Source organism: Macrotis lagotis, chromosome 2 (assembly GCF_037893015.1).
Source record: "Macrotis lagotis isolate mMagLag1 chromosome 2, bilby.v1.9.chrom.fasta, whole genome shotgun sequence".
Lineage (NCBI taxonomy): Eukaryota > Metazoa > Chordata > Mammalia > Peramelemorphia > Peramelidae > Macrotis > Macrotis lagotis.
In genome coordinates this window covers 69,364,457-69,381,227 of record NC_133659.1, presented here as the reverse complement: position 1 = coordinate 69,381,227, position 16,771 = coordinate 69,364,457, and the positions used below count along the sequence as shown (strand labels likewise).

The following is a 16,771-nucleotide window of genomic DNA, read 5'->3' as shown; positions in this document are numbered from 1 at the left end:
AAAAACAATTTGATAGCTAAAAGGATAGATTAGAGCAAGAAAGACCTTGAGACATGGAGAGCAGGTTACTGTAATAGTCCAAGTATGTGAAGATGAGCCCTCCACAGGGATGATTTCTTTGTAAGAAGAGAGAAAGGAGAATATATGAGAAATATAATCAAGGCTGAAGCAATAAGACTTGACAGGAGATTGATTATAACAGGTTCGAGACAATGAATAATAAGGGATAACATTTGTGTTGTTAGTCGAGGTGACAAAAGAGACTTGTGGTGCCTTTCAGATAGTAAGGAAAAAGTTTGCAATAAGTGGCTTTTTGAGAAATTCCAGGGGCAGCCTAGGTGGCACAGTGAATAGAGCACTGGCCCTGGAGTCAGGAGAACCTGAGTTCAAATTTGGCCTCACACACTTAATAATTGCCTAGATGTGTGACTTTGGGCAATTCACTTAACCCCACTGCCTTGCCCCCAAAAAATAAAAATTGAAAAAAAAATTTAAAATTAAAAAAAAAGGAATTCCAATTGAATTTTTTTTGAGTTTAAGATGTCTAGTTTGAAATATCCAGTATCTGTTTGGAGATGCAACACTACAGGTCAGAAGCAGTATTACGATTGGAAAAGTGATCTATGAATCACTTGCATAGTGAGATAAATGAATCTTAGAACCTGATGGGATAACCAAGAAAAATATAGAGGGGGGTTGAGAGGAGGGTCCAGGATTGAGTCATGAGGAACATCCACCATTAGTGGGGGCATTCTGGATAAAAATAACACAAAGGAGTAGTCAGATGGAAAAGAGAGAAGCAAGAGTAAGTAATAGCACAAATATCTATATAGAAGAAAGAATCAGAGGGTGATCAACAATGTCTAAGACTGCATCAAGGTTCAAGGATATAAGAATTGTGAAAAAGACAATTAGATTTGACTTAGTTCATTGATAAATTTAGAAAGTGAAGTTTCAGTTAAATGATAAGGTTGGTGACAGAAGGTTAAGTGAAAGGAAAAGGAAAAGAAGTGGAAATACACTTGTTAGACAGCCCTCTCAAAGAATTTAGCTATGAAAAGGAAGTATTTGTCAAGTAAAAGATTTCTGATGATGGAGGAAAAATGGAACTATTTGTGGACAATAGGGAAAAAGGTTTAGTGAAGATTAGTGCTAGAATGAGTTTGATGGAAAAGACGGTGTCATAGGATCACTTTTGAATGTAAAGGATTTTGCCTTGGCAGGGAGATGTGTCATCTTTTCATGTGATACTGAGAACAAAAGAAGAGAATGGGATAGAGGAAGGTCTGATGAGTGATGTGAGATAAGGAGAAGGGGAAAAAGAGGGTGCACTTTACAAATGACCTAATTTTTTTTCAGTAAATTATGAAGCAAAGTTCTTTTCTACTTGGGTGAGGATGGGAAAACCATGGGAGATTTGAAGAATGATTAAAAAAAGGTTTACATAAACTGCTGTGGTGATAGTGAATCGATTAGAAAATTATAAAAATTACCTTGTCACAGTGAGTACCCAGTTGTAATTGCATAGCAAATGTGTAGTCAATATGGTTTTCTAATTTTCTCCAGGTTCATTCAGCAGCATGTGAGTTAGAAGTAAAGTCAGCATATGGTGGAATTAATCCCAACCTGAGAGGATGCCAGAGCAAAATTGGCAGTAAAATTGGGGACATGGGGGAATAAAAAAGAGCATATAGTTAAACTATGTATGTGGAAAGAATAGGAGTGTAATCAGTACAGAGGTGATGATGTGGTGGGAAAAATGAAAATGTGACACATGATTACATTATATATTAGAGATGGACTCTATAGCAAAGATTAAGAATGGTTTTAAAAGTTCCCAGGCAAAGGAAAATAGATAATGATTAGCCAAAGGAATTTCAAAAGTCATAAACTAAATTAATGGTAAAGTTTTTTAATATGGGTTGAGTTTTGTATTTCATATGTAAGCAGTTATTTTAAAAATTGAAATTTTAACACAATTCTTAGTCTTTTACCATCAGAGAGCTGGAGCTAGAAAGAATCTCAGAATCTACCTGTTTTTAACAGAGGTCCTAGGAGGTCATGGGTCTTATTCATTTTATTCTGGTAAATCCTGCTAATTCTGAGGTTATTTCTGGAGACTGTCTGGTTTTTTTGTTGTTGCTCTGGCTATAATTTTAATTTTTAATTTGATTTTTAAGACTTTAGGTAGATAGTGATAGCTTTAATGTTATTGTTGTTGATGATGATTAGACAATTTAAGAGATCACAGCATTTAGATCTAGAAAGATCATCTAGTTCAATCTCATTTAACAGCTTAGGGAGCTGTGACCCAGAGAATTTAAGGTTACACAGAAATGATATAAGCAGGATTCCAAACCGTTTAATCATCTTTCCATTCAACATATGATTCTTTGGATAAAAAGAGAAAAACATTTTTAGACCAAGGCAACTCTCATAGGATTTCAAAAAAGAAAAGAACCTTTCTAACCATTTAGTCCCCATCTCTCATTTCATAGATAACAAAATTGAAGCCCAAAACAGCAAATCTTGTCCAAAGCTCTACAAGCAGCAAGTAGAAAATCTGGGAGTAAAATCCAGATCTGTTGACCCAAGTCTAGCTTTCCTTCCATGGCATTGTGTTGAATTATGAGCTTGGTGATCTGCAGCAGCACTTGGGACTGTTTGCATCCTGGCCTTGGTTCACAATTTAACACAAGCACACCTTCCATGCTGTTCAGAGTCTACAGGCTTCAAGTGCTGCTTATAATGGTCCTTCCTCACCTGGGTAGAAAATACTTTTATCACACTTATTTTCATTTCACTTTTTGATGAATCTTGGAATTATAATTAATTTCTCATTCACTTGAAAGTAAAATGAGGGCATTGGATTAGGTGACCTCTAAGAATTCTTCTAGCTCTAGCAACTTATTGACATTTAAATTACCTTAAAAATATGACATCGCAGACTTTTGCTGCATCTCTTCCTATCCGCATTCACATTGTCCATCCTCTCATCCTCCCTTCCTTTTTCTTTGCATGGTTACTACTATCATTGTACATGTTCCATTCTGGTTCTACCATGGGCTTCATACTGGGCTTTCCAGAGTTTTCAGCATTTCTCTGACTTGTCCAGTTGAATTTCATTACTGTATTCCCTCACATTACCTACAGGATCACAGATTTAGTTCCAGAAAAGGAGGATGAAGTCCTCAAGTGCGTCTCCCTCATTTTCAGATAATGAAAGTGATCCTTAGAGAAGTTAAGTTACTTAAGGGTATCTTGGCAGTAGGTTACACACAGCACTGTGCTTAGGACAAATTTAGAGCTCTTAAAATTGTTCTATTTTTTGCAATTATATAAAATTCCATTTTTTGTTTCTCATTGTGTATTTTTTATTTTTAATATTCATCATTTTTAATTTAGTTCCCAATTCTCCTCCTCCCTTGCTTGCACTTTTCCATCCATTGAGAAAACAAAAAATATGCTATCAGTTATGTAAGTGAAGGTGTACAAAAACATAATTCCATAGTAACCATTTTACAAAAAAAGCAAAACAAGTATTCTTTGATCTGTACTATAAAATTTTTTCAACAAATAGTTCATATATGTATCTCTGTATTTGTGTATGTCTAGATGCACATTTTCAAGATATCGTCCCATCTTCTATGACAGCTGGTGGCATGATGAATAGAGAGCCAGGAAAGTGGAGCTCAAGTCTTGCTTCAGCTACTAGGTGTGTGACTCTGGGCAAGTCACTTAAACTCCCTCAGCTGCAGGTTCCTCAAAAAATAATGATAAGAAGGGGGAATTAGCATTCTTATAGCTCTACTAGGTGCCAACTACTGCAATAAACACTTTTGCAAACTTTATTTTATCCTCACAACAGCCCTGGGAGGGAAGGGCTCTAATGAGGCAGGCAGGGGTTAAGGACTTGTCTTTAAGGCTAGTATGTCTCTGAGGCCAGATTTAAACTCAGGGCTTCCTCACTCCAGGGCCAGTGATGTAACCAATGTGCTACTTGACAAGGTCAAAGAAAGTGAATAATAACAACAACCTACAATCCAGGGCTGGATGTGAAGATTAAATGAGATAACATATGCAAAGCATTTTGGGGAACTTTGAATAAATCCTTGGATCTCTATAAAAGGCAACTTCTGAATACATTTTAATGGGAAGGGAAGGAGGCAAGAAGGATGATTTCAATAATATAAGGAACTTAAATGTGAGGAAACTCCCTCTAGAAAAGCTGATCATCTCTGGTTTTTTTGGTTAAATCTTAACATTGGAGAAATTTCCTGGGGCACTGAGATGTTGCATGACTTGGTCAAAGTCATATAACCAGAATCAGAGGCCAGAGTGGAGTACAAATTTTTAGCATTTATTTGGTATATCAAAAATATCAGATGGAAGGCATAAAAAGATGGCATGAAAAGCATTCTTGCCCTCAAATTGCCTACATTGTCATAGAGATGATTGGGTATTCTTCATAGAAAAGCATCATGCAGACAGATTCAAAATAAGACAACATAGTAGTGGGAACTACTAACCAAGATAATTTTATTGAGAGGAGCCAAGATGTCAAGGAAGTTACTATTCTATGTCTTGATAAATCTGATATAGACAAAACCTACTTTTTTGCTACTTTGTTTAATCTCTTTTCACATTTAATACTGTCTGATAAAAAGCATTATTAGTCTCCACCTCATTTTCTTTACCTGTTACTTTAATGATCTTCCCATTGGTTCTGAATATATTGCAACAAATAAATATAGCAGTTAGGCAGTCATTCTCAACCCATTTTATGATGGACTATTTTCTGGAAAGTTTTCCAGAAATATAGCCTTTTAATAACCATCCATATTTCCAATTTTCCTTCAAATCTTAGCATGGTGATAATAAAATTTTGTTTTATGGATTATGGCCAGTAATTGAAAACTAGGGATTAGAATAACTCAGAATGATAAATATGTGTCATACTATACATTATTTGCTAATGAAAAATGCCAGTACTTAATAAGTTTTAAGGTTCTAAAATTGTTAGTTTTTTTCCTCAGTAAGTTTGCATTTATTTTTTTAAAATGGAGCATGACTTTAGTTTATCCTCTCAACTTGTCAAATTCAGCACACCTATCAAGATAGAATCTTAGTTTTGGGAAAGATATTGGAGATATTTAAGAAAGATTATTTGCCCCATACCCCTAATTAAAGAATGAACCCATTCTCTTAAACTCGTAGCAAAAGACAACTTAGTCATGGATACGTTCAATGTTGAAAATTTTGCTGTATCACAAGATACTTTTTTCCCCCATTTTCAAAAAGCTATAATTATGAGAAAATATTTCCTGAATTAAAGCTCAATCTCCTCTCCTGTTATTTCTGCATACTACACCTAATTATCTTCTCTTATCCTGTGTATAATAAATCCTTTTCTTTTCATTTGAAGACATATGTCATGTATTAGATCTAGGGAACCTGAAAAGGAACCTTCAACTTGTGGGGGGGGGGGTATGAGTGTGTATAAGCTAGGATGCTGGGTAAGAAGCATGAACAGAAGTCAGAAGGACTGTGATTCTTAATTTTTAGGGTGTTTTCAAATTCCAACTTGATGTTGAATAACTAGACTTAGACCAAGGTACTTAAACCAAGAGAGACCCTGTTGTTCTATCTCTCTGAACCATTACTAGCTACCTTTAGCTGGACTGATGCTAGCAGTGATCTAGCAGCAAGACAAGCTCTCAATTATATAGCAAGACTTATATATGGGTTAGGAGTTTACAAAACTCATTCCAGGAGGTCAAAGATCAGATTTCATAATCAAAAAGGCAGCTTTGTGCACAATGAAAACTTGCAGGTACACAACCTGAACAACTCCTGCATTTTTTGAATAGTACAGCACCCAATATTCAAGAGAAAAATCATGTCAAAAATCAGATCAAAAATTAGACAAAACAAGCCCAAGCAAGACCCAGATATGTTAGATTGCCCCTAACACAAATTCCCAATTTAGGAAGTAAGATTGGAAGAATGAGTTAATAAAAATATACACCATAAAGAGCTATTATGATAGAATATCCAAGAAAAACCAGAAAAAGAGAAAAGAACATCTACAAGCAAATTATCTAAGAAAAATACAACTTAGTTTAAAATTTTTAACTAGAATTCCTGAAAGAACTAGAATAAAGAATTGAGAAAGCATTTGTGGCTGGAAAGAATATTAACAGATTAGCCCAAGGGGTTCAAAAATATATCCAAGTGGCAAACTCCTTGAAAATCACAGTGGACCTAATGAAAGTTAATGTCACTAGAAGAAAACAAGACATTAAATCACTGAAAATTCCAAATGGATTGGGAAAAGTAAGGTAGAAAACATAAGTATTAGATGAAGATAAATCCCACCTATCAGAGAAACAGAGTGGAATTGGGGGAACTAAGCAGGTAGATTTAGGGAAGGATTAGTATTAAGTGTAACAAACTAATCTGGGAGGTTAGATCACAAATATGAGTTTAAAAGGAAAGAGGAGATTAAAAACCTCTGGATGAAGGAAAGAGACAAAAGAGTAGAACTCCTTTGCCATCAGTATTTCTACATTGGTGTTTCAGCAAACTTTTTGCTCTGTATCCTCTTCTTTGTAATCAAAACTGGAGAGCAAAGAAAGTAACAAATAAAGAATCCAGCTAAAATCCAAAATGAAACTGGTAATTATGAAAAATATTCATATCAAACTTCTCTTATGAGAGCCTCATTTCTAATATATGTAGAGAATTAATTACAATTTCTAAGATTTAAAACCATTCCCTAGTTCATAAATTGTCAGCACGAACAGGAATAAGCAGTTTTTCAAGGAGGAAATCCAAGCTTGAAAAACTCTGGGGTTTCACCTCACATCTGTAAGATTGACAGAATTTACAAAAGAGGCAAATGATAGATGTTGAAGAGACTGTGGGAAAAGTCAGATCTGTGCATTCTTGGTGAACTGTAAATTGGTTTGTACTTTCTGCAAAACAATTTGGAAATTAGACCCCCAAAGTTCCTAAACTGCACATCTTCTTTGACTTAGCAATACTAGGCTTATGTATTTAAGAGATGAAAGGAAAATTTTTACAGCACCAAAATTTGAGAGAGTACTCATCAAATTGTTGAATGGCTGAATAAATAATGATATTTAATTATTGGAAATGATAGCTTCAGAAAAAACTAGGGAATATTTTCTAGAACCAATTCAATTAAGAGCGCAAAGCTCAAATAACAAATTTAAACAATAATTAGAACATTGCAAAGCTATGATTCCTGAGTATTCATGATGAAGCATGCTACCCATTTTCTGATAGAGTGATGAGAGACTTAATAAGCCCATTACAGGAAATTATTTTGCTTGATTATGCATATTTAATATAGCAATCTTGTTTTTTCTTTTTTCTTTCCTTTTTTTGTAAGACAGTGGGGTTAAGTGACTTGCCCAAGGTCACACAGCTAGGTAATTAGTATCTGAGGTCAAATTTGAACTCAGGTCCTCCTAACTCCAGGGTCAGTGCTTTATCCACTGAGCCACCTAGCTGCTCCCCCCCCTTTTCCTTCCATTGGGGAGAAAGTAAGAAAGAGAAAAAACATTTTTGTTAACTGAAAATAACTTTGAAAAAAGACAGTGATTCTCAAATTATATTTTGCTTTAATTTGTTGCCAATCAAGAAGTGGAACTGTATCATTAGTCTTATTACAGGTGATTAGGCAACTGGAATGTACAGAGAGCAATAAATCTTTCTACATGTGTAAAAATAACCTCCCCAAAACATTTGACCCTCTTTAATTTTAACTGTCCTAAAAGAGTAATTTGCTTTTTGCTTTTTTTTCAGTGCAACACATTTATTAATCCAGTATGGCCTAGATGATGGACAGATAAAGAGCAAAAAAGTCTTTACCTTCAAAGAAAGCTAATTTCAGCAATTGCATTTTGATAGAATATTTTAGTTAGTATTTAATTGGAATGAACAAATTAGGTTTGTTATTTCCTTTTTTTTTAAATGTGGGTATGTCAACAATGAATTTTATGTATGTTTTTCTAATTTTCTTTCTGTGACTTTATAGATTATATTAATTCATCATATTTTGTTAGATTTTAACCTCCAATAGTATATGAATGCAGAAAATTCCAAGTTTATTGGAAAAATTAAAAGCTGCTTTTGGAAAACATTCAAATGATAGTTCTGTCACTTTTTTTTGTCTGTGACCTTGGGCAGATATATACATGCTTACTTTGACCTTGATTTGCACTTGTGAAAATGAAGGGATGAAACCAAATATCTAAGTTTTCATCTTCCTCTAGACCTATGAATATAAGCAAAAAAAACCCCCTGTAATGATATTGACTTTACATTAAAAAGAAAAAAAGAAAGACAACCATGTTGTCCATTTACATTTACAACAGGACTCTCTAAATGAAGAATAAATAACTGAAAAAGATTTACATTTAAGATAAAAATATCATTCAATGGGGTTTTAAAATAATGTGAAAATAAATGTTAAATAGGACAAAAGATCACTGAAATAAAGCAAAAACTTTTTTATCCAGTGAAGCTGGAAGATTGATTTAGTTATTTTTGCTTGAAAATCTTAAATGTATTTTAACTCTTGTGCTTAATCTCAGGTCAACTGATAGTCAGCTGAAGTTATGGAATGTAGGTAAACCACACTGTTTGCGTTCCTTCAAGGGCCATATCAATGAAAAAAATTTTGTTGGATTGGCTTCCAATGGAGACTACATAGCCTGTGGTAAGTCAAAGTTAAAGCAGTATGATGAAATAGAACGAGGAACAGATTTGTAATCAGTGTCCCTGGGCTTCAATCCTGACTCCTTTGGGTCCGTTAGGAAGCTTAGACAACTCCCTTCTCCTTTGACCTTAGTTTTTCTCATCTTTAAAATGTGGAGGTTAGATGAGACCAAATTTATTGTTTACTTTTTATTGTAAACTGGTGATCCTATGCTAGATAACTTTTCCTTTGGTGTTATTCTGCATCTGTTCCTATCCTACAGTTGACTATTAAGGACACTTGATTTCTTTCTCTTTCTTTTATATCTATCATATATCTACTTTTAACCTTTATATCTATCTCAGTCATCACCTCTACTCTCTACACATTTATACATAGATGACACATACACATACATATAAGTATATATATATTCAGGAAGGTAGCATTATGAACCAGATTTCATTTTATTTTATTTTATTTTCATTTTTTCCACATTTTCCCACCCCACCTAGTATAGTGTAATTATCTTTACAACTCATCTTAACTATATATCATAAATATAGTCCTTATTATTTGTGCATTAACACTGTGTATTTGTCTACCTTCCCCACTATGAAATAGACAAACTGAAAAATTATTACCTTACTGAGTTGATTTCTATAAATATCCATATTAGCAATCTAAATAAGGCCATACTGGAATTTTCACTGAATGAATGAGATGATCCTCCAAAGGGCATATTTCAGATGATTAAAGCACCTTTTTAAGAATAAACTTTCTTTTTAGGTTTTTGCAAGGCAAATGAGGTTAAGTGGCTTGCCCAAGGCCACACAGCTAGGTAATTATTAGGTGTCTGAGGTTGGATTTGAACTCAGGTACTCCTGACTTCTGGGCCAGTGCTCTATCCACTGTGCCACCTAGCCGCCCCAAGAATAAACTTTTAAAAACTACTTTATCAGAAATGTTTCTTTTTTTTAATTTTTAAAAAATGCATTACTTCCCCCCCTCATCATTTTCATTTCTAAATACTTTTGCTTTTTTCTTCCCTACTCATCCGGTCATTTCTTGGAGAGTTAAAATTCCTGTAAGAGAGTTTAAACAACTGACCAATAGGGCAGGTCCACAAAAGTCACTTGGATGTGACAGTATGTTCAATAGTATACATTCATAGTCCCAAACTTTAAAAAAAATCATAAGGTACATTTTCTCAGTTCTTCTTTGGATCCAGTATTGGGCATTGCAATTGCACAATGTTCCATTTCATTTTATTTTTTATTTTCATAGTTATAATTACTGTCTATATTGTGTATTAAGTCCACTTTTTGGAATTTGCATCAGTTCATAGAGGTCTTTCCGTGATTCTGTATTCTCTAAATTCTTTATATTCATTTCTTCCTGTGGTACATTGATATTCCATTCTAGTGATGTACCACATTTTGTTTAGCTGTTTCCCAATATGTCTCACTCTTAGAAATTCATAAAAAAAAATTAATCTCGTGATTGTAGTCATCCTGTATTTAGAGTCAAGAGTTCCTATCCTGGACTCTACCCTTACTATGAAAACTCCCCAACTAAGGCCAGGTTATTCTATGTGTAGTTCTCCTTTTGCATATCCAAGTAGAGTAATTATAAAGCTCCTCCTTCAAGACTTCCAGAGAAGGGGAATCTACCACCTCTATATACCTGCCACTCTGCTTTTGGATAACTCTAATTGTTAGAGCGTTTTTTTAAAATGTCATTTCTAAATTTGTTTCCTAAGATTTTCAGCTGTTACTTGTTATTCTTTCTGTGAACAAATAGGACAAATCTAATCCTTCCTTCCCTTGACAGTTTTTTAAATACTTGTAGACTTCCCCCTAAGTCTTTTTTCCTCCAAGTTAAATATCACTAGTTCTTTAAGAAATTATATGTCATCATCTCAAAGTCCTTTACCATCATAGTTGCTCTTCTTAAATGCTATCTAGCTTATCAATGTCCTTCTAAAACTCTGGCTTTGGGGCAGCTGGATTGCACAGTCGCTAGAGCACCCCAGCCCCGGAATCAGGAAGACCTGAGTTCAAATGTGGCTTCAGACACTTAATAATGGCCTAGCTGTGTGATCTTGGGCAAGTCACATAACTCCATTGCCTTAAATAAATAAAATTAAAAAAAAAATTAAACTGCCTTCCAGAGCTCTCTAACAAGGACAGAATACAATAGGATCAATATCTCATACTTGGAATCTGTTCCTCTCATGTGCAATTCACAATAATATTAACTTTTTTTTGGTCACTACATTTTATTACTTGAGTCATCAAGCTTACCCCATGGATCTGTGATGCTTAACATTTGTACTGAAGATGGATAAAGGGATAGATGGTCTATTCTAATTTGTACAAAATTCTATGGGATAGTAAGATAGTGACAGTGAAATAGTGAGTGATAAAATTAAGATACATAAGAATGATAAACTAGAGCACTAGATGAATCTAATTAGATGAACACAAAGCCTTGCATTTAAAAATCTTTAAATGATTAAACTGTAAACTAATCCTCAGACAACTGAAAATGTGAATTTTAAGATTCAACATAAAAATATAATATTTTCTGGTAAGATTTATTGAAGGATGTGAGGTTTTTAAGTGATGAATTATGTCACTAACTCTAATGGACATTGAGAAGTAATAGTAGGAATGCTGCTGCATAGTACCTTTAGGACTAGATGAAAAGCATAACTCTTAGTTTATATAGATTTGTTATTGTCCTCTGGTCTTCCTCCATGCTGATACTGGTACTAGAATCCATGTGAGTGTTAGACGATTGGTCATAATGAAAAAACCTTTACTTTTCAGATTCCCACTCTTCAAGTGAATGGTGGGGGGGAATGGGGGTACCTTTAATGGACTGGTTCTAAGGTGATATAATTAACAATATTGAGAAGTGGTGATTTTCTTAGGATGAGCAATCTTCTTAGTTGTAATAATAATGAGTAACCTGAGAATGACCTTGACAGAAACTGCTTTTATTTGGGAGGTAAGAGTCCTGGCTGTCAATGCTTGAAAACTGAGGAACTTTTGCCAAACTTATGAGGGTACAGGATATTACACTTCAAAGAAACTGTCAACTTCACATACAGCAATCAAATGACAATAAACTAACTTAACAATAAGGTTTCTTCTGCTTAGCAGTGAAGTCTTTCTAAAACAGCCATAGCATTTGTGGTTTCAGTTTCCCTTCCACAAGTAGAAGCTTTCTCCCCACAATTAGCAGCTTAATTAATGTTCTTTATGAGCACTTTCCCCTCTTCTTTTTTCCATACAAGATTCCCTTTCTGTTCCTTCCATCTCAGTCATTTCTTTCATTGCTTCTTATACCATGGCTTCCATCTCTCCCCTATATATTTTGTCTCTTTTTGAGATTCTAAAGAAATTATTCACCCTTCACTTTTCTTGGTAGAAGTTTATCTCCAACTCCTCTATATATTTTATTTCTTTTTTCTCCAGTCTGCCCCCAAAAGAGGTTGATTTATTCAAATTCAGGGGATGTAATCCTTGGAGTATTACTTCTGCTCCACCTCTTTTTTTTCTTTAAATTCCCCTTTTGACTTTCACCTTAGATTTTTTTTGTCCTTTGATGATCCCTTCTTCTTTCTCTCATTTTTCACTAATCCTTTAAGAAAAAAAAATAATTTCATTGCTTAGTCTTTTCTTTGATAATGTGTTTTATTGTTGGTGACATTTCCAGGACCTTGTTTTGTTTTGTTCATTTTTATTACTGTTACTTTTATAGAAATATCATTCTCAGGGACAGCTAGGTGATGCAATGGTCCTAGAGTCAGGAGGATCTGAATTCAAATCTGGCCTCAGGTACTTAATAATAATTGCCTAGTTGTGTGACCTTGGGCAAGTCATTTACCCCCCTCCCCATTGCCTTGCCAAAAAACAAACAAAACAAAAAAAAAATCCTCATTCAAGGTCCAATTTTCAAAATTGCTGATTAAGTATTTTTCCCCCCAGAATATAATTATGAGTTAAACCTTGAGCTTCTTTGTCTTTTCAAATATATTAATTCGTTCTTTTTCCCTTTTTCTCATAACAACAGACTATCTGATTTTATTACTGCAGGGTAAAGCTTGGTCTGAATTGGTTGTTCCTTTATAGCTATAGGCTCTTATCACTGCTTTAAAAAGTTCTGGTCCTTATTTTAATTTTACCTGCTATGTGATATTCACAGTTTTTCACATTTTTTCTTAAAGACATATAATCTTTAAGTTAATTGGGTCATTGTGGTGGTTTGTTTACTTTCTGTAGAATTCATATTATCAATGTTTTCTTTTTCCACTTTTTCTGTTTTCTTCCATTTCTGTATTTTTATGTTCTATCTGAATAAATATTTAAGAACCTCCAATTCCTTGGAAAAGAGTCAAATGCATATTTGTTTTATAGTATTCTCTTTGTATTTTTCAATTTTTCATTGAAATTATTGATTTCCAATCAGTCTTTTAACAGTTTTTTTTTTAATTATTCAAGAGTGTATGTTATTTTGTGATCTTTGTGAGGTTCATAGAATTATTTTTGGTGAGGGATAATTTTCTTTCATGATAAACTTTTTGATGTTTATTTGTTTTTTAGTTTTTGCAAGGCAGTGGGGTTAAGTGGCTTGCCCAATTCCACACAGCTAGGTAATTATTAAGTGTCTGAGGCCAGATTTGAACTCAAGTGCTCCTGACTCCAGGGCCAGTACTCTATCCACTGCGCCACCAAACCACTCCTTTTTGATGGTTGTGATCTTGCATTGAGTTTTTACTTAATTCTTCAGCTTTTTTAAACCATTCCCTTGGTTTATTTTTGAGCTAGCTTTTTACTTGAACTTTAACATTTTACTCTTTCTAATTTTTTCTTCTCTTTCCAGTTATCTCTTATCCCATGCTTTCTGGAACTTCCATTTTATATTTGTCTTTTTTTCCAAGGTAGAAGCTTTTCCCCCTCCAATGTATTACTTTGAACTACCCTTTTAGTCTTTTGGGTAGCTGAGCAAAATCATTCTCCATTGCTTTTTGTAGTATAGTCAGGCTGAATCACTCTTGTAGGATAACAAAAGGGATCCTCAATGTCAATCTTAAGCAAGATTGCTTTTTCTACATGTGTCTGATATATGGAATGAGTTGTATTTTGGGATATTAAGTGGGACAAGCATTTCATAAGATTATTCTCTCCTGTCTTATTTCTGCCATCTTGTGGATTTAGTTTTATTCTTTGTGGCTCATAATTTCTTTATATTGTTGTTTTGATTTGGAATAAGCAGAGCAGTTAACAAATCTGCTTTGCCTTCTTAGGCAGTTGCCTTAAAAAAAAACTTAGTGTTTTCATGAATAAAGACCAACCTTATGAATTTTTGAGAATGTATCCTTCTCATTAGCATTTAAAGTTTCTCATAGACTAGCTTCATCCTGCTTCCCCGGCTCTGATATTTGTTACTTCTTTTTATCTACTTTGTAGTCAGAGTATCTAAGTAATGACTATTTATTGAGTTCTCTCATTTTAAAATTAATTTATCCTTTTATTTTCAGGAAGTGAGAATAATTCCCTCTACTTATACTACAAAGGCCTTTCAAAGACATTGCTGACTTTTAAGTTCGATACAGTCAAAAGTGTCTTAGACAAGGATCGGAAAGAGGATGACACAAATGAATTTGTTAGTGCTGTTTGTTGGAGGGCACTGCCAGATGGGGTAAGTTTCAGATCATGTTTTAGTTGAACCATCTTTCACATAACTCTTTTAAAAACTAAGATACCAGAACGATTAATACAATTTTCTTCACTGTCTAATATAAACCTTTTAATGATAATTTATTTAATACTGTGGGGAAATTGATACTTATATTGATTTTGTGATGTAGGAAGCAAAAAGGAAAAATGTCTAAATCTTGTAGTTAAATACTCTGTTGATGAAAATTATTCCCTACAAAATACATGGTTATTAGGTTAAATATCTTCGTATTTTATTTAGTTTCTCAGATTGTAAACTATTACAGGCTAGAGGTAAATAAATGAAAGTAACCCCAAAGGTCCATCTAGTTTGTGGTCTTGTCTCTGTGACATTTTGGGTTAAAGAAACAGATTTTTGTCTTTTTCTTGAAGCTGTTATGTTTGTGAAAGAGTGTTTTTATTTCTGATAGTCACCCATTTTGCAATCAGGCTTTTAGTTGCTCTATCTACTGCACCATCTATTTGCTCCAAGAATTATGTTATGTACCCTAAAATTCATTGTTTCTTTTCACTGGCTTTACCAACATATATTGATTTCTTTCTCTCATCGTGTTGCTTGCTACATATTATAAACTTTTATTTCTTGTCCCAAAATTGTTTTTATTTTTATATTTTGTTCATTTGAGGAGCTGATGTGATAATATTTCAACCTGTCTTAGATTACTTTGTCAAATCTGACTATAGGGGCGGCTAGGTGGTGTAGTGGATAAAGCACTGGCCTTGGAATCAGGAGTACCTGGGTTCAAGTCCAGTCTCAGACACTTAATAATTACCTAGCTGTGTGGCCTTGGGCAAGCCACTTAACCCCTTTTGCCTTGCAAAGACCTAAAAAAAAAAAAACAACCCAAAAAACTGACTATACTATGTATTAAGTGTTTTGCCAACATCAGCAGTTTTCCATGAAACAGAAGCATTTTAATCAAGAGATTCAACAAAATTAATCAAGGGAATTATTAATAAAATGTAATTTGATGAGCTTTTTTCTTTTTCTTTTGGTTTGGATTTTATGTTTTGGAGGGAAATATGAAATAACCCATTTAAAAATTAGGAATAGAAAAACCTGAAATTTTGCAACAACAGCAGCAAAAAAAAATCCTTCTATACTTCGGAGAGCCATGATTCCCTTTGTTTGGTTAGTTCTTGTACTAGGGCTGATCTCCTTCCATCTTCAAGATTTGCTATGGTTGAAAAGTATATGCCATGTACCCAGTGTATTAGAATTTTTGCCCTGTTTCTCTTGCTCTTTAAATAGGAGTAGACCTATAGTTTTTTTCCTGGATCCACAGTATCTCATTTGAGTCTCATTACAACTTGGAGGCAGGTACCATTCTCCCCATTTTACAATTGATGAAACGCTTGAAAAGATTTGTTTCTTTCCCATGGTCACAAAGTTACTAACTGTCTGAAGCAGGATATGAACCCATTTGTTTTCTGCTTTAGATCCAGAACTTATTCTGTTCACTGAGCCATGCTACAAAGTTAATAAATAATAATTTTTTTCCAAGGCTTAAAAGCTAAGAAAGTTCTTGACAACAAGAATTAAGGACAACTTTCCCTGGTTGGAAGTAAAGAATTTGTTTACTCCACAAACCTTTGGGAATTAATGTACTCCTTATTGCAGCTTTCCTATCAAAATCTCAATTTTGCATTTTTCAGTTAATTTATCATTTAACAATCAATATAATCATTTTAATCACATAAATTGAAATAGTTTACAGCTGCTTGTATTAGAATTTTTTGCAATTATTGTCTGTCAGTTCTGTTTTTGTTTGCTTATATTCATTTTATGTTAAAATATAAACTAAGAGAAATTTAATGTCATCCATTGTTGTGAATTTCTCAATATTTTTAATATTTTAGAGCTTCAACTGTAACATTGTATTAATATCTGTGAATTTTTAATTTCCTAAATTACTTATTCTTTAAGAAGAGAAATGAAGAGAGCTTGCTCACTTAAATAAACTCACTTTTAGTTGGAAATTCATTTCTGTATTCTAAAACTCAGTGTTTATTGAATGTTATTACCTCCATATGGCATAATATATTAAAATAAGCTCAATTCATTTGAGTAGAATTAATGTGAAGTCTTTGAAATAAACATAAATTTTTTTTTAATATCCAGTGCTTCAGATATATACTTTAGTTAATGTCAAGTCAGTAGTCAGTAGGCTTGGATTCAATTTCTCACTCTTTTCACTGATTTATCACTTGACCATTGTTCATATTGCTAGTTGCATAGTACTTTTACATGAAATTGTTAACTAATTCGGGACAACCATCTGGGTAATGAAAT

At 33.7% G+C, this 16,771-nt stretch overlaps 1 protein-coding gene across 1 annotated transcript in view; it reads left to right on the top strand.

Moving 5' to 3' along the window:
• Positions 1-16,771, top strand: part of COP1 (COP1 E3 ubiquitin ligase) — a 306,374-nt gene that overhangs the window by 251,393 nt on the left and 38,210 nt on the right. Inside the window, exons 17-18 of the mRNA XM_074222102.1 lie at positions 8,625-8,749; positions 14,280-14,440. Of these exons, the coding sequence (XP_074078203.1) occupies positions 8,625-8,749; positions 14,280-14,440 (286 nt within the window). The remainder of the gene's footprint in view (positions 1-8,624; positions 8,750-14,279; positions 14,441-16,771) is intronic.